Source organism: Engraulis encrasicolus, chromosome 21, assembly GCF_034702125.1.
Source record: "Engraulis encrasicolus isolate BLACKSEA-1 chromosome 21, IST_EnEncr_1.0, whole genome shotgun sequence".
Lineage (NCBI taxonomy): Eukaryota > Metazoa > Chordata > Actinopteri > Clupeiformes > Engraulidae > Engraulis > Engraulis encrasicolus.
The window spans coordinates 4311844-4335247 of record NC_085877.1 but is presented as its reverse complement, the minus strand read 5'-3'; the positions used below and the strand labels follow the sequence as shown (position 1 = coordinate 4335247).

Here is a 23404-nt window from a genome sequence, read left to right as displayed (position 1 = left end):
GAGGGTTCTGACTTTTAACCCTCATTGCTGTTACACTAAGCAAAGATACACTCCATTGTCTTAAATCATTTGGATCTACTAGTGTAGTTAATACAGGTAGTTTTACCAAGCAACTTCACCAGATTGAAGGCTCACGCTGAATCAGATGATTAGGTGGTGAATGTCTTAAGTTGCCAGGTAATTCATCACTAGCTGTACGTCACGCAACTGTGAGGTTGTTGTGCTGAATAATTTAGTGGTGCTGTTCGTTGTGCTGAGTAATAGCATTGGTCTTCCCTTTTAATCTGTTTTGCACTTTTTGCGCTCATTTTACAAGCACAGGAAAAATTAAACACCTAGTTTTGTTAGAAGACTATTTCATTCAAAAATTGAATGTGAGCACTTATGCCATGAGCAGAAAAAAGTGTGTGTTTCATCCAGTGCTGGAAAGGCTTGAGAAGTGAAATGCTTTAGGCTTTGGATCAAGACAAATCCTCACTGCAATATGATGTAATGAATTAAACCACACTGCTGTTGGCTTCAGACAATAATAGCACACAGTGATGATGAAAGGAGTGGTACAAATTTAGAAGAAGCCAGGGCCTCCTGACAGACCCACAACAAAGCAGAGCTCAGGGGACGGGCCGGGAAGGGACTTCTGGAAGAGTCTTTGTGCGTGTGGGTGTGTGTGTGTGCCAGCCGGCATGCAGGGGCTGAGCTGTACCTCCTCCATTATGCATGAGGGCCGTTTGGGAGGCCTAAAAGCTTTTTTCTTTTTTTGGAAAGGGAGCGTGCTTGTCTCCTCAGCCGCATTGCAGCAGAGTTTTTAAGCAGCCCATCCAGCCTGCTATATAGCAGAGCTCTGAAACACCAACGTCAACCCCCTCATACTTCACAAAACAGTTCTCAACAGTCTTCCAACTAGTCATTTTAGAGAAAGTGCACTATTAGTTGCATCCAACAGCATTACATCTGATTGCAGTAGAATGGTGATTTGCATGAAACTGGGTCCTTGCTGTAGACACGAGGATAATAGTACCTAAATATCATCATTAAGTTATCATTGAATATAATATCATTGAGTTGAGTATTTGTTGTGCTCCATCACATCTGTCCGCATGCAACATGAACCTGGCTCGGATGAGTGAATGGCTTTGCACAGAAAACTGAATTCAACTAGGCGGTTCAATTTCATTTTGGTCCTACACTCCCAAGTGTGGTTGAGAAGTAAAACACTGAGGACAGGAGAGGGAGTAGCTGTGTTTCTGGCTCAGCCTTTATTGATGCTTCACTTCAGTGAATATTCCCAGCAGTTAACTGTATGCATTCAACTTGTGTGGTGTGTTGTGGTACATCATTGCATTCATGAATCGGTGCGCAAACTGTGTGATAAACATTGCTTTTTAAGGTAGCTTTTTCTCTCCATTGCTTTGTAAATTAGTTAAATATACTCTTTTTTTCATTATTTAAATATATTTTTTTGCATATCAACAAATATAATATTTTTGACATGTCACATTCTTAGAGGAGCCCTGACCAGCATGTACAGGGTAAATAGTGCTATCATGAGTTGTGTGTGTGTGATCGGTATTCTTGTCATGGGTTTTCCCAGCAAATTGGACATTTTAAATGCACTTGATAGGACAGTCGGCACATTGACTGAATTGTTAAGAGCATTCTGCATTGACTACAATCATACATTGAAGCTGTCATTCCTTTGCAGTATTGAAACTATTGCTTGTCTTTTTCACAAGAGTTGTGAAAACGTTCCCGTGGCTGAAGGCTCTTTGGTGTCTTCTCCACTCACCCTCCTCTATAATACACGGTGACTAATCTCCTTTACTTCTTTGGCTTCTCTTCCGTGGCCTTTGCTTGCTTTGTGTCTGTACTAGAAGACTTCTCTGCTTTTTCCGTTTTCGATGCCTCCTTTGCAGGTGCTTCCTTCGCCTGGGACGGCTCTGACTTCTTGTCCTTGGATTCTGTCTTCTCGGGTGATTTCTTCTCTGATGCTGGTTTGGCAGCGGGCTTGGTCTCCGCCTTGGCCTTATCTTCAGTCTTTGGCTTGTCTTCCTCTTTCTTCGCTGGTTGAGATGGTTCCTTAGAAGGAGACTTGCCCTCGTCCTTCTTGTCTTCTCCCTTGGAGGGTCCGTCTTTCTCTGCCTCCTCCTCCTTCACGTCCTCCTCTTCCTGCTTCTCTTCGGGTGCCTGCTCCTCCTCCTTATCTTTGGACTTGGGTGCACTCTTCTCGGCTTCTGCTGGCGTGCTCTTGCCCTTTGGTTTCTCCTCTTTGGATTCAGACTTGGCCTCGGGGGATTTCTTTGCTGGAGCTTTCGTGTCGGCAGACTTGGCTGGTGGGGCTTTGACCTTCTCTGGTGCAGGTGACTTGGGTGGAGACTTGGGCTGAGGTGTTTTGGGTGGTGACTTGGTGGCAGGTGACTTGGATTCAGGGGATTTGGTTTTAGGAGACTTGGAGACTGGGGACTTCGCTTTGGGAGACTTGCTCTCAGGGGACTTGGAAGTGGGAGTCTTAGCTTGCGGAGATTTGGAACCCGGTGAAGATTTTTCATCTTTGGACTCCTCCTCCTCCTCTGCTGCAGCATCCTCCTCTCCTCCCTCCTCCTCCTCCTCTCCCTTCTCTCCCTCCTCACCCTCTCCCTCCTCTTCTTTCTCTTCGTCGCCTCCTTCCTCCTCTTCGGCTTTAGTCTCTCCCTCTGCGTCCTCAGCTGCCTCCTCTTCCTCTTCTCCTCCTTCCTTCTCTTCCTCCCCCTCCTCCTTCTCGCCCTCCTCTCCTCCCTCGTCTTCTCCCTCCTTCTCTCCTTCCTCTCCTTCATCACCTCCTTCTTCCTCTTCTCCTCCCTCTCCCTCATCTGCTGCGTCACCCTCCTCCTCGATGACCTCTTCCTCCTTTGTGAAAACAGTGAGTCGGCTGTCCAGGTAGGAGTAGGGACTCAGACCAGACACGAAGCGAGTTTCCTCTCCCTCCAGCAACTTCCTGCAAGATGCACACAACATTCTCACACGATTAGACTCTAACAGGGGGTTGGAGGATAAGAGTGTGACATATTTGTGTCTGTTCCAAAGAAAAAGTTGACAATTTACAAAGTCTGCACATCCTAGTTAAGTAGGATGCAATGAGTAGTAGTGGAAGTTATTGTTGGCTACGTTCTTTTTGTCTGGAGATTCAGTGGCTATTCAGTAGTTTATATAGGATATTACGCTAGCACGGCCAAGTGCACAATGTGTCAACTCACCTATAAGCAGCTATTTCGATATCTAAAGCCATCTTGACGTTCAGCAGGTCCTGATATTCCCGAAGCTGACTGGCCATTTCCATTTTTGTGCCCCTCAGCTCACTGTCCAGCTGATGAATGGTTTCCTGTGCAATTAAACACACACACACACACACACACACACACACACACACACACACACACACACACACACACACACACACACACACACACACACACACACACACACACACACCAGCAAATCTCACCATTATTCCTCAAGGTAAACGCAGAGATAGAGTTTGCAGATTGAACGCTCTGCTACTGGTATAAGGTGGGTGTGGTAACTTTGGACAAAGCATTTTTAATAAAAAAAGCAGTGATTTTTTAAAATGATGATAATTGGCAACTTATCATTAAACTGCCAACTCATCTTTGTAAGAAGCTCAGAAACTCAGTTATGAAAGGATGTGACTGACAAGGTCTAATTTCTTCGAACTTGAGGTTAACATATGAAATCAACACCACGAATGCAAAACACAATGAAATAATAGACTGTTGAGTGGTCTAGCTAGTGATGTTTGGCCTGCCTGTAGAGATGTCATGTCTCCCTGGTGTTGGTGCTCCGTCTCGCAGCGCTGTCTCTCCAGTGAGTCCCGGGTGCCTTTGAGGGTCTCGAGCTCCACAATGCGGCTCTGCAGCTGCCTCCGGTACTCGGCCATCTCGTCGTGCGCAGCACGTATTGCGTCGTCGTTGAACTGGGCCGCATCGGACAGTTTATCCATTCGGACTAGGAATCAACACATCTCAAGTGACACCACTGCAGACATTTATCTTACTGTAGGACTTAGTGCACATTATGTAAATTGCGAAATGTGTCGGTTGAACAGAAACCTCGATGAGCATGACTGGAGAGGGTTGATACGCACACAAATGTACTTTGGCATGATATTTCCCCTAGGCTATTAATAACGTAGCCTATTAATTCTATGCTTGTGAGGATTAAACTCTGTCTAGTGGGGTAGTGTTCGATTACCACAGAGCGGGCTATTATCTCCTCTCCTCATTCCCCCTTTCTCGTTGTCCTCAGTTCACCCCTGCGCTGAGGCTGCAGATCTGTCCTGTGCAGTGCGCTCCCCCTGGCGCGAAGCCCAGTAGGGAAAGCGGGATAATGCATATGTATAGGGAATGCGCAAGTGAAACCGTAACATGAGTAAGGTATACGAAGAAAAAACCGCTTATGTGTGAGCGAGCAAAATGTTGTACTTTATGCGGCAGCATCCCCATGTTGTAGGAGCTGGCAAGTGTCAATATCGCTCGCTCACGATAGCCTGCAGCAGCATTGCTGACTCACGCCTAGAGGGAATCTCGGGTCATCATGCAGTGCGCCTGGAGATACGCAACAACGACCGTTTTGATCAGCCACTGTTTGGGTTAAACTGCTGCAGCACTTCTTCTAAAATTCGCTAACTTGAGTAGGTAATTAAGGACATTAATTTGATGTAGAGATAGGGCTGCGAATTTGCGCATGTGTATAATCAATTTAGAGTCAAAAGAGACGCGTTTACTTTCAGCACCTCGGAGAGCGACGCTACAACTAATTACGCACGGCAAGGTTAGCAATCCATTCAATAGGCTTAGGTTTAATGGACTATTAGACTAACACGCACCATGGTACTTTTAACAGAAATGTTCATAACAGTTGACATTCTGTTGTGACAATAGAAACTGTCCTCACCTCTGAACCATTCCTCAGCCTGTGCCGAGTTCATGGACGCGTGAGCGTCCAGCTCTGCGCGGATTTCACGGAGGGCATTGGTCAAGTCAGCCTTCATCTGGTCCCGGGAGTCCACAGTCAGCTGAGCGCCCTGGATCTGCGCAACCAGGTCAGTCACCTCGTCCTCGTGGTTCTTCTTCAGGAAGGCGCACTCGTCCTGGAGTGACTCCATCTTCTTGTCCAGTTCCAGACGTGCGAGTCCGGACTCGTCTATGTACTTGGTCACCGCGCGGATGGCGGCTTCCACCTCCTCTCGGCCGCGCATCTCATCTTCAAGTCTCGCCCTGAGGTGCTGGAGGTCCTCTTCGACGTGCTGCTGCTCCAGGAAGAACTGCACTTTCTCCTGGGTCAGCTGAGTGATGGTCTCCCTCAGTTCGCCGAGCTCGCGGTCGTAGTGCTCGCCGACGGCTGAGCGCCCGGCTTGACTTTGTCGCAGCGCAGCTGCCTCCGCTTCCAGGTGCTTGTTCTGCAGCTCCAGGTTGCGCACCTTGTCGATGTAGACAGCGAAGCGGTCATTAAGAGCCTGGAGAACCTCTTTCTCGCTGCGGGATCTTGGCTCTCCGTTGTAGGACTCGAGGCTGTCGGCAGACAGGCCACCTGTGCGTCGGTAACCAGAGGAAACTGAGCTCCTGGAGGTGGCAGACTGGTAGCCACTTGACACTGGAGTTGTCCTTGTCCTCATGGCTACTTGGCCCTTACGGTAATAACCGGGCCCGTACAGGTTATCCATAATGTAACTCATGTTCGCCCGATCACAAGCAGGAGAACTGCGACACTCCACACAAACCCGCCGTCTTTTATATACCGAGAGGGAAATAAAGCTGCGCGCCTCAGCATCATCTTGCGCGCCACAATGAACTCTTCTTAAAGCCACACGCGCGCTTTACTCCAAGTGGAGCTACTTCCCTAAATAAAAATCGGTGCCGATGCCCCCATTAACCACTATTACATCATATTTTTTCCACACAAAATATAATCTTTGAACAGAAATCTATAACACCCCTTATAATGAATATGAAGCATACAAAACAAGAAATTGTTTCATGTCGGAGTCCTCCCACCTCTACATGAAAGTTCCAGAAACTAGTTGATACCAGTGAATCCAGAGTACCTCCTCATTTGTTGGTCAGAATCAGATATACCCAAACTGGTTTCTTACTAGTCCGTTTTGGTTTCATGGCTCTTCCAGTAGAGCATTAATTATTTAAAACTTCAATGACCATCATGTCATTACAATGAATTGACTTTATCCTTCTGATAGGCCTAATTGATGACCTAGGCTATGTCTGTCTTTGCAAATAGCTTTTTAAGGATTGATAGACAGGGCGTAGGTGGGCGAGTTTTGGAGAGGCTCCCAAGGGGCATTAGAGCAGAGCCCTGTAGTGCTGCCCAGGCACCCTTGTTCTTTTGCAGTACACACGTACGGTTTCGCCAGTCTGTGAATTGGGAGAAAGCTTATGGGTGTAAAGCTGGCGATTAAAGACACATTAAAATGCCAACGCCTGTCATCTGCAGACCTTGGCCCATGCACAGCATCTCATTTCTAAGCCTGCATGCTGCTGAATCTATGAAGTGGTAATTTCTGCAGTATACTGACTGGTGCAGGACCTGCATCCGTTTTCACTTCAGTTGGCCACAGGCTCGTATCTTACTTACATCATATTGCAGCTAGTATATCTTGGCCTACTACTACTCTCTGGTGAGAACAGTGGCCCAATAGACTGTACTGAAACATTGTCTTTACTGACTTCACTTAAGCAAACCAGTGGTTCACTAGGGTCAGTGTTGTTGTGCTGCAGTCATGCGTGAAATGGAGACTATTTCTTTAAGGCTGAGTGAGGACAAGTATTGACTCTGGTGACATACAGGGAGCCTGTCTTGCTGAAAATGAACTAGTGATGAGACGAGGGGAGAGAGAGAGAGAGAGAGAAAGGGTAGAATAGGGGAGGGCAGGGGGGAGAATGGGTGGAGGGAGAGAGAGCGAGAGGAAGAGTAGAATAGGAGATGGGAGGAGGAGGAAAAGGAAGAGGGGAGAGAGGAAGAGGAGGGGAGGGGGTAAAGGAACCCAGTCACCTTGCATACGCAGCATTACTCTGGCATCCTCCCGCTATGACTCAGCGCCGATTCAATACTGGGGGCTATTATATTTCTGTGTGTGTGTGTGTGTGTGTGTGTGTGTGTGTGTGTGTGTGTGTGTGTGTGTGTGTGTGTCTGATAAAGCAGATGTATGACAATTTGATTGTCTGTTTTTTGTTTGCTATATTTATTGTGTTGGACATTTAGAATATGTTTCGGTTTGTCCGGATGTCAGTTCCAGCTGCATATGCTGTAGGCCCAAAATGCCAGATTGAATGAAGAATGAAGGGCCCAGGCCTGAATCCCTTGACAAGTGACCCTCACCCTCCACTCCTGTCAGCCTCCCTGACTGCAGGCTCAACGTTTTTTAGCAATGTTGCAGGGCAGCAACTTGATTTCCTGATGAAATGATGAAAAAAGTTCCAAATTCTCTTGATGGAGATGTAGTAATAGATAGTCCAAATGACATCTTATGGTAGGCTATTGTTGTCCAGAAACAGCAGAGCTTTAAAAGTTGCCCTGTGTATTATTGCCTTTAGTGTAGCTTCAAAGCATCTTCTAACACAGTGGTTCTCAACCTTTTTGAAGAAATGTCCCCTTGGCCTCATCACAAGCCTCCCAGTGCCCCCTTGACATCATCATCAGACTAACAACGCCCCCCTTAGTATTAAAAAATCAAATGGACTAATGCCACACAATGTCAACTAAGCACCGCCCCCCTCAGCAGTGTCCTTCTTGACACCCTCCTAGAGCTCTCCAATGCCCCCTGGGGGGCTGTACCACCCCCGTTGAGAAACACTATTCTAGCATTTAATTTCCCTCTACTCTTACACTCATCCACCATTTGCAATGCTAGCCTATATTTTAAAGAACAAATAAACAGTTCAGCTTCCAGTAATGTGTAGTCTTAAATTGCGAGTCAGTGTAAGAAAATCTAACACATTTTTTGAATAATTAGTCTTTTAGGACAGTCCTAGATCGGCAGTGGTGGCCTGAAGGTTGTAATACAAGATCTATGACTTATATTTTTGTTCTCTTTTAATTCTAATCCACTACCCAGAAGCAAGCAACCATGCCAGAAGTTTCCATTCCTTCAGGTTACTTAGAGATAAACATTTCCCTAAACTTAACCATCGTCATTTAACATGCTTGTCACTATGCAATGCAAAGTTGGTATCTTTACTTTTTTCTTCACTATAAGGAGCAAAGTGAGAGCAAAGAGAGTAGATTAGAGTAAGAGGATTCAAACTCCGCCCACCCAAGGAATGTGCTCAAGTTCAGTCTCCTAAGGGGGCGTTGTCCCCTCCTTCTTCTTCTCTTTCTGTGGCGTTTGGTGATGGCTTGCATAAGATGTGTGCTTCCGCCATCTCCAGTGCCAAGGGAACTCCATTTATTCTCAACCAAAAGCCTCATTTCATACAAAAAATATTGTGTTAGTCTTTGCAACACATTCCTATATTACTCTGATTTTACACTGACACAGAAACACAACCCCATGACCAGGGACTGATTATGATTCCATGAGCACCTGGGCCAGACAAGAAGAAAGCTCCCTCGGCTTGGGCCCAGTAGGCCCATGCAGTAATCTGCCGCTGCCAATGATCTTGCTCCATCCTCCGGTGCTGTCTGTCCTGTGGTCCAATCCAAAAGCCCACAGTTTGACCTGCAGTGTGAATGATCAGGACCTTGTGTGCCACCTGCAGGCTGAAACTGAAAACTGAAGGCATCCAGCGGTCAAGGGAGTGAGTAGGCTATATGGTACGATACTAGCCTCGCGCGCCATCCTACGTACTTCCGCCAAGACACTTGGCTCCGCACTACGTCTGGTACCTGTCTTCTGTGGAGCGATGTTGACCGGTAGGATTTTCGCCGGTGTTCTGACAAACGGTTCTACATTGTAATTTTATCCTACGGTAGGATGTTCCGTCAGACATGTCTGTTTAACGGTCCTACATCGCCATAGATAGACGTCAGACATGTTTGTTCAACAACTTATAAGTTTAATCCTGATTTTTCCGAAAATGTCCTTCCTGCTTCCTGCAATCGCGTCAGATCAAACAAAGTCCAGACCATGAATACGAAATGGAAATGGTAGCATTATGGGATGGTCAGGACCAGGCTAGTACGATACATAGATGCAATTTAATTTAATGCACTGAAAGAAAATTGTGATGTCTCAATATGTTATACTTAACAGAACAACATGATTGGGTGGTCAATAAGCAATAAATATAAGCAATACATTTATTTCATTTTTTATGAATTGGGGTACATACATTTTGACAGATAACTGTTGCCATTGAATGCCCTCTACCAGACTTGTCCACTGGCTAATTTGCATTTGCAATCACCCTTGAGTCCGTTGTCTATGATTTTAGAAAAAAAACTCTTCCTTGAAAAAAGAGGTTAAAAAAGGTGAAAAATGTGAAGAAGATTCTTGTCATCATGTGTCTCTAGTTTAAATGCAAATTCAATTCGAATTCAAAAAGCTTTAATGTCTATGTTGCTTTATTAGAAAATTGTATTTTGATTGAATGCATGTGTTGTGATGGACAAGTGTTTTATTTCATTTATTTTGTTTATGTCTATTTTAATATTAGAATATGCTGTATTTGAATCTCCCTCCCACGTAATTGTGTGTGTGTGTGTGTGTGTGTGTGCGCGCGTGCGTGTGTGTTTGTGCGTGCGTGTGTGTGTGCACGCGCGCGCGCGCGTGTGTGTGTGTGCGTGCGTGCGTGCGTGCGCACGTGTGTGTCCAGTCCAGCAGAGGTGGCAGATGTTCAGCTCTGTGGAAGAGGTGCGATGATGTCATAGATGTGGAAATCTTGAACCACAGCACGAGATGTCCTGGAGACGGCATTAGCTAAACATTCCAGTCCGTGTTGACACTCAGAGGGAAGACAGTGAGGACAAGACAGCATAGACACCATCTCGTTGCAGCATAAGCACTGCATCTCATGGACTGCAATTTCCCTGTCTATGTCTGTTTATGCCGTTTCATGGCAGTTTAAGCATCCTACATTACTGTGTTACAAAGGTTGCAGACTCCCGTTGAAAGCCACACCTCACCCAGGACTGCAATGCCGTCCACAGACTGGCACACTTCCTCCTCTCCTGCACCTCCCTCTCTCTACTCTCCTGTCTCCTGCTCCAGTCCAGTGTCACCATGCCAACTGTGCAGTGCCTGCGGCCTCTCCAGACTGGCTCTGACGCTCTATTCAGGTGAGCAATGACCTACAAAGGCCATGGCAAATGGGCTGCGATGTTTCTATAGCATTTTGCTGAACAGGCCTAGTGTGTCACCTTCATATACAAGAATTTACTACGCTGGTATTTAAGCTGAAGCTTATGGATGGCTATGTCCAGGCTGCATATTTACACACTGGTGGCAAACAGTCAACTCCATATTAAGCAGCACAGGAGGCAGTACAAAGATGGAGTATCCCAACCAGTGTTCACGTTAGCCGGCTGTGGCCGGACATTGGCCGTTTGCATGCATGAATGACCGGCAAAATAAAATGTGACCGGACAAAATGTCCGACAAAAAATGACTACAATTAGTCAGTAAATAATATTAGCTAATTTTAAATACTTAATGTTACAAAACACCAGTAGGCCTAATATGAAACTGAACAAAGCTAAAAATATTTGTGAATAGCCTATGTAAATGAACTTGTTATAAACAGTGCGCAATATTGCGTACCGTCGTTGTCCCCAATTGCTTACCAATTTACTACACTTTGACCCATTAGGGAGTGTGTGTTTGGCTATATGAGGGGAGGTCCGTTAGATATTTCAAATGTCCGGTATTCTGCAATACAGCCGGCCACTTGTCCGGACAGTAAGAATTCTAGCGTGAACACTGATCCCAACTCAGCATGTACTGCAGGCAGGCCAGCTCAAAGTGGGGGCCTGGGGACCCCTGGGGTGCCGAGAGGGAATGCTAGAGGGGCCATGACAAGTTGGCAGGAAAAGTAGGCCATAGCTAAACAAAATAAAAAAGTGAATGAAATAAATTAAATACAGCAAAATGATCACAATATCCCCATCATTCATGATAATGATAAACAATATCCGCATAAGCTAAGAGCTCCATTATGCCTGTTATAATCTATTGCATGTTTGGTGGAGAAAACATTGCCTGTCACGGCCCATGTCAGGCGGGCCTTGGCCGGAATCTATTGGTAGCCTATATGGGGGGCCTTGTCATGGTAAAGTTTGGGAATCCCTTCTCTAGATATCATAGCAGAAAAAAATAGATGTTGCAACCATACCCTGTTACAACTGCCCCCGATCTCAGCAACATAATAAAAAAAAAAATGTATTTTCATTTCTTCTCTGGCAATAAGGCCAACCATTCACCAAACCTGGTCTTGTGATTTGGCCTGTGCTTCGTTTCAGGAAAGAGACCAATCCCCTCCGTCTCAGGCTAGAGATCCATTATAGCGTTACGTTATCGCAGCTCGACGTACTGGATGGCCCAGTGTCGACGCACTGCTACTACAGCTCGCGTGGCCCGGGAGTTATATACAGGAAGTACATCAATCTACATTTCTAGCCGTTTTTATCGATATAGCAAACCAACTACCCCTAAATTACAGTTCAAAATGCTCTTACCGAACTCTGCACATGTGTTTTTTTTCACACAGCTTGGCCTCCTGTTGTTATGCTTGTGGTCGAAAACGAACATAATCATTTGAACCCAGGCATCATAAGCACATGCAACATACATGCTTGTAGTCTATATTTTGTACATCCAAAAGTTCGATAGATACAGAGGGAAATGCACCTTCGTGATGACCACAGGTATCATGGGACATCTTCATGTAATCAACAGTTATTGGGTAACGCAGTCCGTCAGCCGCTGCTAATTTGCATAACTTTCAGGAGAGCTCAACTTTTTGACGTGCCACCGGAGCCACGCTCGCCGTGCCGGAATCCCAACATGCATTGCGAGTCCGGTAACGACGATATGCCGCATTTCATTGAAAATGAATTGAATGCGTTGGTACGGCTTGCGTAAAACTGACTAGTGGATGGGCACCGTCAGTCATTACTGTTTTTCACGACATGAACAATACTGTCTTTCAACACAAATGAAGAAAAAGAAGTGAAGTGGATCCCAGGAAGAATAGCTGCGGTATTGTCACAGCTATCATGGGGATCCAACAAATAAATAAACACATGTTTACATTTGTTTGGGGATCTTAAAAGGTTACGAGTGACAAATTTGCAAAAAAAGTAGCAAAATAAATAAAAACAAGTCCGACAGGCGGACAACAGATGCGTCCCTCTATGCCAGGTCCAAACTTTTATGCCCAAATGCCCCCTGGCCTCCTCATAACCTGTCAACGCCCCCCTGAGGATGTGTTTTCTGTTTATTGTCATATTGCGCATGGAAATTCCAAATAGACTAATGTGGCAGCAACGAAATAGCGAGACAAGTCTTTTTTTGCAATTTAGGCTATAATAAACTAAGCTTGGATTTGGAAAAGTAGGGCCTACCATATGATTTCAAATTTCAAATAGATCAAGTACATTACAAATGACCAGACATTGTTAGTATTTATCAACCTTTAGTAGGCGTAGGCCTAGCACGCCATTTCGTCATGTCCATGTGGGAAAGAATGTAAACATCGACAAATAATAAATAGCTTAAATAAAACCGTTTGGGTGAATTATGCGCTCTATGGTTCAATGGCAGCTTTTTAACGTCAAGGCAAAAAGCAGTCAGCTTCATTGTAAGAGTTCCGGAGTTTACCAAATTCAAACGACTGCAAAGCAATCTCTCTGAGCGCAACGGAAAGCGCTTGTGCGGTCCACACGGCCGTCAGCAGAAAACAAAGGAACCTCCCTTGCAATATGTCCGAGAACATCAGTCACACGTAGGGTGACCACCTGATAATAAGTCCAAGGGGGGACAAGGGGTATGCTTCTGAGGGTCAAAGAAAAGGGGGGCGCACCTTTATTTTTTGTGCACAGACGAGTTTCGGCGTGTGCTTCGAAGGCACACGCCGAAACGCGTCTGTGCACAAAAAATAAAGAAGAAAAAATTGATGCAAGGTGCACCCCCCTTTTCTTTAATTCTAAGTTTTTATTTGGGACAGCACCCTTAAAAGTTATCAAGAAACCTGAGTGAAGCCTGCTACCTACTTGATTTGTATGCTTCTGAGGGACAATGTGGGACAGAACCTGTTGTGCGCGCACTCGCGCACCACCCACGTGCCATATGCATGGATAGGTAACAGGTAGGCCTATTAACCTAAACATTGCGGATATGGCCATTACAATATCATGCAACCAATGTGTAGTTTTTTCCTTCTAAATAGCCTACTGCACATTAAAATGTAATCAGTGCTTAACCCCCACAGCCCTAATAAATATATTAATCAATAAATACATAGGCAACACTATTTAGACAATTTAGACATTGTCAGTAGACCTCTAGGGCTATGTGAAACAATAAGTGAACATAATTTCAATTTCTTGAAAAGACCAGTAACACTTTGTGCATCTGTACAGTTTTGCCAAATTGGTAGCTCATGAGGAACCATAGGCTACTTTGTACACCTCTAAAGACTTGTACATTTTACAATAATAGCCTACTTTTAGCAAGCTACAACATCACAGCATTTGGGGGAAACATTTCAACATTTGGATTTAGCAATTCGTTGCTGTCAATTCCTGCTCTTCTTTATTCTGTTTCAAATGTCAGGGGGTTCATAATTGATGGGTGGCACCGTGTAGTTGAAATATCAAGTCCTCTATGTGAGGGGAAAAAGCTTGTGTAGCAGGTGTAGCCTAATTGTCTCGTCTAGTTATTTCCCTGAGCCGTCTCGTATTGGTGGATTTGGCTGTGCCACTTCCTATTTAACGTCACCAGTCCCATGGGTGCGTTATTGCTGTCTTCCGGGGTGCCTGTTTGGTTTGGTGGCGCGGTGCGCGAGGAGCTGAAGCGCGTTATGAAAGTGTGAATGTTGGAACTGTTGCGTGCTCATCGTTGACGGCCGTCCTGCAGCGGCGTGCGTGAGCGTCTGGGTAACCCAAAGGACGACCGTGGTTGATTGCTTGCTGCTCTCCTCTTTGCCTATTCCGTTCACACGGTGAGGTGGCTGTTTGGCTGCGGCCCTGCCAGGTTGCTGTCTTGTCCACCTGTGTTGTTCCGGTGTACGTCATTCTCCGTGCATCCAAGCCAGCGACGGTGATGGTTGCTGGTTTTCCCCAACGACGCGCAGTCAGCCCACTGCGCGAGACATCTTGTAGTGCTAATTGTATGGATGGTCAATAAGCCGGTGCGCTACACCTTCCCTCTTTTAGGCCAGTGTGTGGGTCGTGTACATGAACTGCATTTCCTTTGTTTCATTTGATTGCATGCTGTGTGTGAAGAACCCTTACATTTGCATGACTTGCTTTTATTTAATGTTATGATCCGTGTTACGAATATCAAATTGTGTGGTCATTTTGGACGTGCTTAATGTGCATGCTGTTTTAATATTTTGTTTGTTTTGTTCCCATTTGGAAAGTGCATGAATTGTATGCCCATTGCACCTAGCTACTCCTGGCAAGGTGATCTGTCCAAGGCTCATGGACCATGAATATGTAATGTACAGTTTTAAATGTTGAATAACTATGTGTACAGAAAATAAATTGTATTTTTGTATCTCACGTCTTTGTCCTGTAGAGTGACCGAACCTGTGTTGCCTTAATAGTATTATTGAGCTTAACTCATTTTCCAGGGTGTCCCCCTGGTGGCGTAGTCGGGATTAACAACTAAAATTAGTATTTCCAACTCAATTAATTCAACTAAAATCCACTCTGCTACACTTGCATTTAGCACTAAACCAACTTAACAGAATTCTTGCTTCACTGATGCATTCTGTTGCAAAAGTCATGGTTTTCACATTGATCCAAGGTGGCACAGTGTTGTTGGACTAACTGGACAAAAAGTCAGCCTACATAGGCCTACATTACTCTCGCGTTGTGATGTGCGGGTCACATCGGTATTGAGAACTGCCGCTACTCGTGGTATAGCTTTCATAGAACGCATATCAAGGAAGAATCGGTCGGTTTGCTGCTAGGGCAAGGTGTTAAAAAGTGGCATGAAACAAAGTTATATTCCACCACTGACTTTCTTTGATGCAGGTGGGTCTTGGACGCCCTGTGCGACTGCCAAGGTCTCAGGGATAGACTAGAGCAGGGGTGTCAAACTCAAATTGACTGAGGGCCGAAATCAAAATCTGGAACAAGGTCGCGGGCCGAACCCAACATTTATTTTAAAATCTGGACTTAAATTATGAGTACATGCGCTTTATACTCAGAGTTAAATTTCACACACCCTCTTTCCCATCATATATGATAGCTGATGTATCTGCACATCATGTGACACACCAAATTTCTTGTTCAAGTCTTTTTACACCATGCATACATTAATGGTGTATGTGGGCCAAGCCCAACTGTAATACACATTTGAAACGATCTCGCGGGTTGAATAAAATGGCTCCGCGGGCCAGATTTGGTCCCCGGGCCTGAGTTTGACACCCCTGGACTAGAGAGACTTTTTTTTTTTCTTCAAGCACTGCACATGATTATGCAGGACAAACTGTCAATTCGCAGGACGCATGATTTGGGCTTCAAACGCTGTAGTCACACGCTGTAGCCTATGTCAAATGGTGCATTTGTCTACTTGCAGGGCTCTAAATTAACTTTTTCCACCTCCAGCCAATTTGGCTAGTAGACATTTTTTCTTACTAGCCAAATGGAAGGTCAACTCGCCATTTTTTTAATCTCACCAAAATAAACCATGCGTTAATAATGTTCCTTTAAATTATTCCATTAAACTATATCCTCAACACAGATAAACAATATGAACATAATACTCAACATATTTCACTGTTCAGTTTATTCTATAATTATTTAGTAATTATTTTTATTACCTGCATTTTCATTATTTTTTATTCAATTTCCTCTGAAAACAGTGAATTGCATCACACATGACTCTCACATACCAGACACAAGCCTATTACACCATCACCTAAACCTCACATGCAGTATAGGCCTAGACCTCACACAAAAACAGCATGCCTTCAACACACATGTTGCACACATACCAGACTTTCAACATACACTAGCCAAACACACACAACCGAACACTACAAAAACAATCCCCCACACAGTAGGCCTATCATTTAAACTTCACACACAGTAGGCAAAATGCCATGGACAATGCACAGAAGAGAGGGGTGGGGAGAAGAAGAGGACACACACATACACACACACACACACACACACACACACACACACACACAGCCAACTCAGTGCGATGTGTATGATGTCTGCATTGTGTGTTTCTTTATGCTGCTGCTGCTGCTTCACACCTTTAGGTTCCTGCAGGATTAATACTTGCTTCACATTATGCGCTTGGAATGACAATAATTAGGCTACGCTATGTCTAAACTAGTAGACATCCAATAACATCACGGAGACCACCTGTAACTCCTCTCAAAGCACGGCGAGACGCAGGTTTTCTTTTAACGGGTTTTATTTCTTGCAGGCAATCTTGTAAGGCCTCCCAAAACCGTGAAAACTAAAAACACACAATACAAAGCATTAGAATGGCGGCAGCTAAAACGCTACACAACCAGACAGTTATAAATGAATAAACAAAATGACAAACAAAACAAACCTCGTTGGCTGCGTGCCTAAATAGAGAGAAAGTAAAGTCCTTGGTGACTTAGGTCCTTGTCCTTGACAGTTGTGAAGTTGAGTTAAACGTCCTTATTGACAACTTTAACGAGAGCGCTGATCTTCGTGGCTGCTTCTTGAAGTGGTAATGTCTTTTTCTGCCGTTTAGCTGGCAACGTTAGGGGTCTTACGTCACACGCACGCAGATTGAGGTTATCAAAATAAAAGTTTGCTCTTAAAACACAGGTAAGTATTACACAAATAACCAAATAAAAATCATATAAACATATTAAAACCTTTTCATGAAAAACACTTATAAAATAATGCTTGCAACCGTTACACTCCCACCAAATCACACCATACTTAAATGTGGGATTTCTGAATTTCTCAACAAAACTGTTGCAAGTGAACCGTGAACCATGAACTGTAAAATTTACGTACTCTACTCTGTCTCAAGTAGTGTGATGACCTTAGGTTTACCTTAGTGTCATGTGTTGTGTTGCAAACTAATAGTGACCTTTCTCACCCTGCCGTCTGATGATGGGAAGACTTCGTAGACTCTGGCTAGCTTCCACTCACTTCAGGGGGCTTCATCATCTTGTAGGAGCACGATGTCGTCCACCATCAGATTTCTTCTTTTCTCTCTTTGTTGTAAACTTGCCGGTGTAGGTGAATGGAGGAGCTGTTTCCATTCGATCTGAAGGTAAGTGACTAATTTCTTTGTTCTTCTTTCTATCTTCTGTATTTCCTTTTTCTTTCAGGTCCTTCATCTCAACAGAGAATTCTTCTTCTTGAACTGGTTTGACGATGGTAAGTTGTGCTTCTTTTCTTTCTTTCCCGCCTTCGTGTAGTTGGATCGGTCTCTTCAGTCTGGCGACTGCTTGGCGGTGCAACGATCTCCTGTCTTCCTTTGCCCTTGGATTCAACACTTTAGCCTTGCGAAGTTCAGGATCACCATCTTTCACTTCTCCCACCATGCTTTCTCCGTGCGCTAGTTCTTGCTGGCATTGCTTGCTGCTCTTCAGCTGCTCTGCAGTCATCCCTCGAGAGTCCTCAGCCACTCTTTGAGATCCGTTTTGTTTCATGTACAGGCGCTTGATGTCATCTTGAGAAATGGGATCATCTTCTCCGGCTCTTTCTGGTAAGTCTGACTGATGGATCTTGATGGTGTCTGACGGAGAGATTTCTTTGATCTTGCATCTGTTCGTGTAATGAACTTCAGCCTTCAGGTTGACAGGAGAATCGGTGTCTGGTGAGACTCGCATGGTGACTATGCGGTGACTGATGCTGACGGGGTTTTCAAATTCCAAACAGGTCTTGCCATGGCCTACGATACTCCACCCCAGGTCAGTACGTTGCGCGAAGGGCTGGTTGGCTTCACCAGCCACGACTTCTCTTGGGAGTAAGGCTTGTGAGCAGTTGTAGCCAATGAGAAGGCCGACTTCACAGCTCTGCAGAGGTGCGATGTGTTCTCTCAGGTGCTCTAGGTGGGACCAAGCCTCAGCAGTTTGTTTGGTGGGGATGTGGGCTCTGTTGGCTGGAATGAAGTTGCGTGTGTAGGATGGCGGTAAGGCTATGCTTTTGTTCGACTTAAAGCCTCGGACCTGCAGGTTCTTCACTCTTTCAGACTGTATTACTGTGGTCGAAGTCAGAGTGGAGAGCTTTAACTTGACTTGGTCTTTCTCTGTGTCTAGAGCAGCTGCAACTTCACTGAGTACGAATGTTGTGTCACTCTGTGAGTCCAGCAGGGCGTAAACGAGCACCTCTTCTGATGGATGAGTCGCAGATGAGAGCCACACAGGAACTATTGCAGCTGTTTGCACACCAGGTTCATGTTGGATAACTCTGTGTGAAGTAGAGGCTGTGATGGTTTCTTCATCCTGTTCAGCTTGACTGTCTTGACTTTGTTGGACTTGTGTCTTTCGCTCTCCTCTGTCTCTTTCTTCATGCAGGCATGTAGGGTGACGCTTCTTGCAAGTGTTACAGACACTCCTATTGCTGCAAGTGTTAGAGTAATGGCCTACTTCAAGACAACCGAAACACAGCTTCTCGCTTTGGATGAACTTGATTCTGTCTGCAACTTCTTCCTCCAAGAGCTTCCTGCATACATGTAAGGCGTGGCCGGTTTTCTTGCAGAACAGACATGTTTTGGTGGCCTGCTCATTGGAACTTGTGGTTAGAGTCTTTGCTTCAACGTTCAGCTGCTTCTGCTTGTTGCTTGCCCTTTCAGGTTCATCTTGCTTGAGCGAATGCAGGGATGTGACTGGGTTGCAGGCGATCTTTGCTTCTCTTGAGAGGAACTTGACAAACTGACTGAAGCTTGGGAACTTGCCATTCTCTTCTTCCATGTCCATGACTTTCCGGTTCCATCTAGCGGTTAGCCAGTCAGGTAACTTTGTAAGAAGCTTCCTGTTTTCATTGCAGTCGTTCAGGATCTCCAGTGCCTTGACATGTAGCATGGCAGCTTCACAACTGCGAAGAAAGTCGGCAAAGTCTCTGAGCTCAGTGTTGTCTTTGTCTCCAATCCTGGGCCATGCGTGAAGCTTATCTCGGTATGCTTTAGCGATGGTGAATGGGCTTCCATACCTCTCCTCCAACAGCTCCCATGCAGCAGCATATGCTGACTCGGTTCCAAGAAGGAAGTAGCCATCGAGTGCATTCCTGGCTTGTCCGCTCACATACCTGCGGAGGTAGTATATTTTCTCCCTTTCTCTGATGTTTTTCTGGTCGATCAACGTTTCAAATGACAACTTCCAGTCGCTGTACCTTAACGGATCACCCGAGAATATTGCTGGTTCTGGAACAGGTATACGAGTTGCACTCATTGCATCAGACAGGATTTTGATGAGCTCTAGTGTGCTTGGATTAGCTGACGTAGCTGTTGGTTGCGAGGCTTGAGGTGCAGATGCCTGAGGACCTCTCACAGGAAGCGATGGCTGACGAACTGAAGCTTGAGGTGTAGACGTCTGAGGACCTCTCACAGGAAGTGATGGCTGACGAACTGCTACCAGGACATCTTGTGACTCTTCATGGATATTTAGCCCTTGTTTGTACACTTCACATTTTGCTCGCGCAGCGTTGAACTCTTTGACTGTTTCTAGATTTAGAATTTTTAGTCGCTTTTCTTCCAGCTTGGCTTTGATTTCAGCTGCCTCTTCCTCTCTTTTGATCCTCCACTGAATTTCTTCCTGTTCCTTCTGTTGGCGTCGCTTCATGTCTTCTATCTCTTGAGCTGCTATCTTCCTCTTAGCTTCTGCCTCCAGATGCTGCAATTCCAACTGTTCTCTTTGTTGTTCTTCCAACACTTCCAGAACGGCTTGGCTTGCGGCAGCCTCTGCGACAGCTTCTTGGTGCTTCAAGGAAGATGCATGTGAGCGCTCTGAGGGACCCTTCAGGAAGGAAGTGACAGAGTCCAATTCACTTAGAGTGGAGTTCCAAAGAGAGCCAGCTTCCGGCCAATCTGGCTCATCTTCATGTGGGCGCTTCCCGTCTAGGTAAGCCGTGACCTTGGCAACGATGAAATCTGAAACTTGTGTGCAGATGTCTACTCTTCGACGCGTGTCTTGGTCTGGAGTTGAGACTCTGCGCAGGTCTTCATAGACACGGTGAACATCTCCTGAAAGGCCCTTGACATCATGAAGGATATCTTGCAGTAGACACTCTGAAAACGCTTCTATTGTCTCTGATAGTGCCTTCTTGGAGAGTTTTACATTTGTTCGCCATTTGTTGTAAGTGTAATTGAATCTTTGTTGGAGTGTTTTAATTTTCTCCTCTTGCATAGCTTTTCCCTTCTCTGTCAGGGTACGGGTACGCTCGCTGTGTCTCTGCGGCTGTTCTTCTTCTGCTGGCTGGGATTCTGCTGGCCTTGCATCATCCATTGGAAGACGTTCAGGGACTTCACTTCCATCACCAGCTTGCCCTACCTGAAGTGTTAACTCACTAAACTCTGCCATAGCTAGCCTGTAGTGAATGTACCCTGAATTGTCAACTTAAATACTTAGTGTAAATAAAGAATGTATACGCACTGTATGCTGTACTATGTGAATGTAAATAAAGTGTATGTAAATGTAAACACCTACTCTGATGTGTCTTGCGTCGTTAAGCTGCAATAAAATAATGTATGCTGAAATACTTCAATAATTAAAAATGCTCTGCACTCTTCTTCTGACTACTAATGCACTAAAATGGCTCAATATTTCATAAATAAAACCCCAATATAGCATTAAATTAAAAATCAGAAGGCAAATAAGCTTCAATGTTAATTACCAAAAATACCTTTTAAAATGGCAGGTGAGGTCTTCCGTATGAAATACTTTCAAAACTTAAAACAAAAGCATAAACAGAAATATGTACATATTTAACCTTAACTTCAATCATGAGCTTCAGTAAGCTTAACCTTAAATGCAGACTCAAATGTAAACAAGACAGGAATAGCATCATTGCAACACAACACACCATGAAATCAGCATCACTTAGCTTAAACCTTTGAAAAGAATCCTTGAAAAGACGTTTCTTGCATGTGCCCTTTAAGTCCACTCTTGTTAGTGTCCTTCTTGGTGGCTTCGCCTTGAAACAGTCTCTGATTCAGTTCGTGGCTTTCCTTTCGACAGTCTATTCGAGAGTTCGTGTGTGCGTTTCACTTATCTGCGTGTCCCCGAACGCTGCAGTGTTCCATGCCCACGACCTGGGCGCGTGATCGACGAGCTTGAGAACAACGGCTGCGATGAACACTGGTGACTGGACACGAGCAGGCTGCGTGGTCTTGCTTCGCGCCCGTCTTGGGAAAGCTTCACCTCCGACGCCGATGAACAGTCCCGAGTTTTCACTGTAACTCCTCTCAAAGCACGGCGAGACGCAGGATTTCTTTTAACGGGTTTTATTTCTTGCAGGCAATCTTGTAAGGCCTCCCAAAACCGTGAAAACTAAAACACACAATACAAAGCATTAGAATGGCGGCAGCTAAAACGCTACACAACCAGACAGTTATAAATGAATAAACAAAATGACAAACAAAACAAACCTCGTTGGCTGCGTGCCTAAATAGAGAGAAAGTAAGTCCTTGGTGACTTAGGTCCTTGTCCTTGACAGTTGTGAAGTTGAGTTAAACGTCCTTATTGACAACTTTAACGAGAGCGCTGATCTTCGTGGCTGCTTCTTGAAGTGGTAATGTCTTTTTCTGCCGTTTAGCTGGCAACGTTAGGGGTCTTACGTCACACGCACGCAGATTGAGGTTATCAAAATAAAAGTTTGCTCTTAAAACACAGGTAAGTATTACACAAATAACCAAATAAAAATCATATAAACATATTAAAACCTTTGCATGAAAAACACTTATAAAATAATGCTTGCAACCGTTACACCACCAGCTTTTACTTTGCTACTTTCATAGCGTCGCTAGTTTTTTGTTACCATTGTTTTTTCTCACTTACTCGTTCATCCATGTCAAACTCGTGCATGGTCTTTCCGATGGCGTGGGCATTATTAGGAAACGACAACTCCATCGTAGGTAGTTGCGAGGACCTCGCAAATATCAGACGACTTCTGACAGCAGGGCTACACGGTTTTGACAGACAGCTGTCATGCTCCTCCACTCATGCCGTTTTCGCTCAACCACCACCACTCCATTTCAGTGTCACTACAGTTGCAAGTTGCATTCACCGACACATAACCTTGCTCTAACCACTGCCACATTCTTTTTCACCCGTCCAAAACCTACAAAACCGAAGTAATCCGCGCTAGTCCGGTCATTGAAAATATTTGATCAACAGTAGTTCCAGCGCGGGCATCTAACACGCAGCCAATGAATGTGAAGCTGCGTTATTGTGAATAACGGCCAGCCAATGGGTGTGGGCTACATCATGACGGTAGGCCTAATGTTCATGGGTAATGTAGGCACCGTTTTACATTCATCAGACGGCAGTCAGCCACAGATCTGTGCTGGCAGCTGTTTGACGTTCGGGCGCGCGCTAGAGTCTACCGGCCAATTTGGCAAGTGGATTATTTTTTCTACTAGCCAAAATGGATTTTCACCCGCATTTGGCGTGTGTTAATTTAGAGCCCTGTCTACTTGTAGTGGGAGCACTATGTTTCTGTGTCATTGCCGCAAGTTTCTGACAAACGAAATAGTTGAGCACAACGTGACACTATCATACACAATGATGAAGACCCCCTCACGTTTGACATGCTTGGGACGAAGTGTCTCATAAGGGGGTAAAGACTGTGAACACAGTGACACACACTTCACAGTGGTGTTGGTGAAAACGAAAATAAGTATCCTCCCACGGCCCAAGCGCAAAATAATGCAGAAAATGGAATGCCCCCCTCCTGGCTACAGGGCAACTGGTGCATTATATCCCGTGTACATCGAAGGCGAACTAAGCGACCTGCGCGGCGGAAGTCATTGTTTCTCTATGGAGGGAAGGCGAATAATGCCCCGTGTACATCGAAGGCGAACTAAGCGACCTGCGCGGCGGAAGTCATTGTTTCTCTATGGAGGGAAGGCGAATAAAGCTACCAGAGCGAATTCGGTATTCGAATTTGGTAGCGCTTGATGTACACGGGGCATAAAGCTACCAGAGCGAATTCGGCAGGAGCGAAGCTTCTTGAGCGACCTGGGCGAATTTTGCCGATTAAACTCAAGCGAATTTGCTATGACGCGGTT

At 45.1% G+C, this 23404-nt stretch overlaps 1 protein-coding gene across 1 annotated transcript; it reads right to left on the bottom strand.

Annotated features, from left to right (window-relative positions):
• Window positions 1–1239: 1239 nt before the first annotated feature.
• Window positions 1240–5754, bottom strand: LOC134437739 (neurofilament medium polypeptide-like). The gene is made up of 4 exons (XM_063187261.1): window positions 4948–5754; window positions 3800–3999; window positions 3231–3355; window positions 1240–2971 (listed from the first exon to the last, which is right to left on the bottom strand). Exons 1-4 carry the CDS (start codon window positions 5726–5728, stop codon window positions 1819–1821), a joined length of 2259 nt encoding a protein of 752 aa, XP_063043331.1. The 5' UTR covers window positions 5729–5754; the 3' UTR covers window positions 1240–1818.
• Window positions 5755–23404: the final 17650 nt, after the last annotated feature.

Coding starts and splice junctions, on each gene's coding strand:
- LOC134437739 (XM_063187261.1), bottom strand. CDS start 5,728: ATGAGTTACATTATGGATAACCTGTACGGGCCCGGTTATTACCGTAAG. Junction 3,356..3,799: donor GAGACATGACATCTCTACAG/GCAGGCCAAACA, acceptor TTAATTGCACAG/GAAACCATTCATCAGCTGGA. Junction 2,972..3,230: donor ATCGAAATAGCTGCTTATAG/GTGAGTTGACAC, acceptor TGCATCTTGCAG/GAAGTTGCTGGAGGGAGAGG.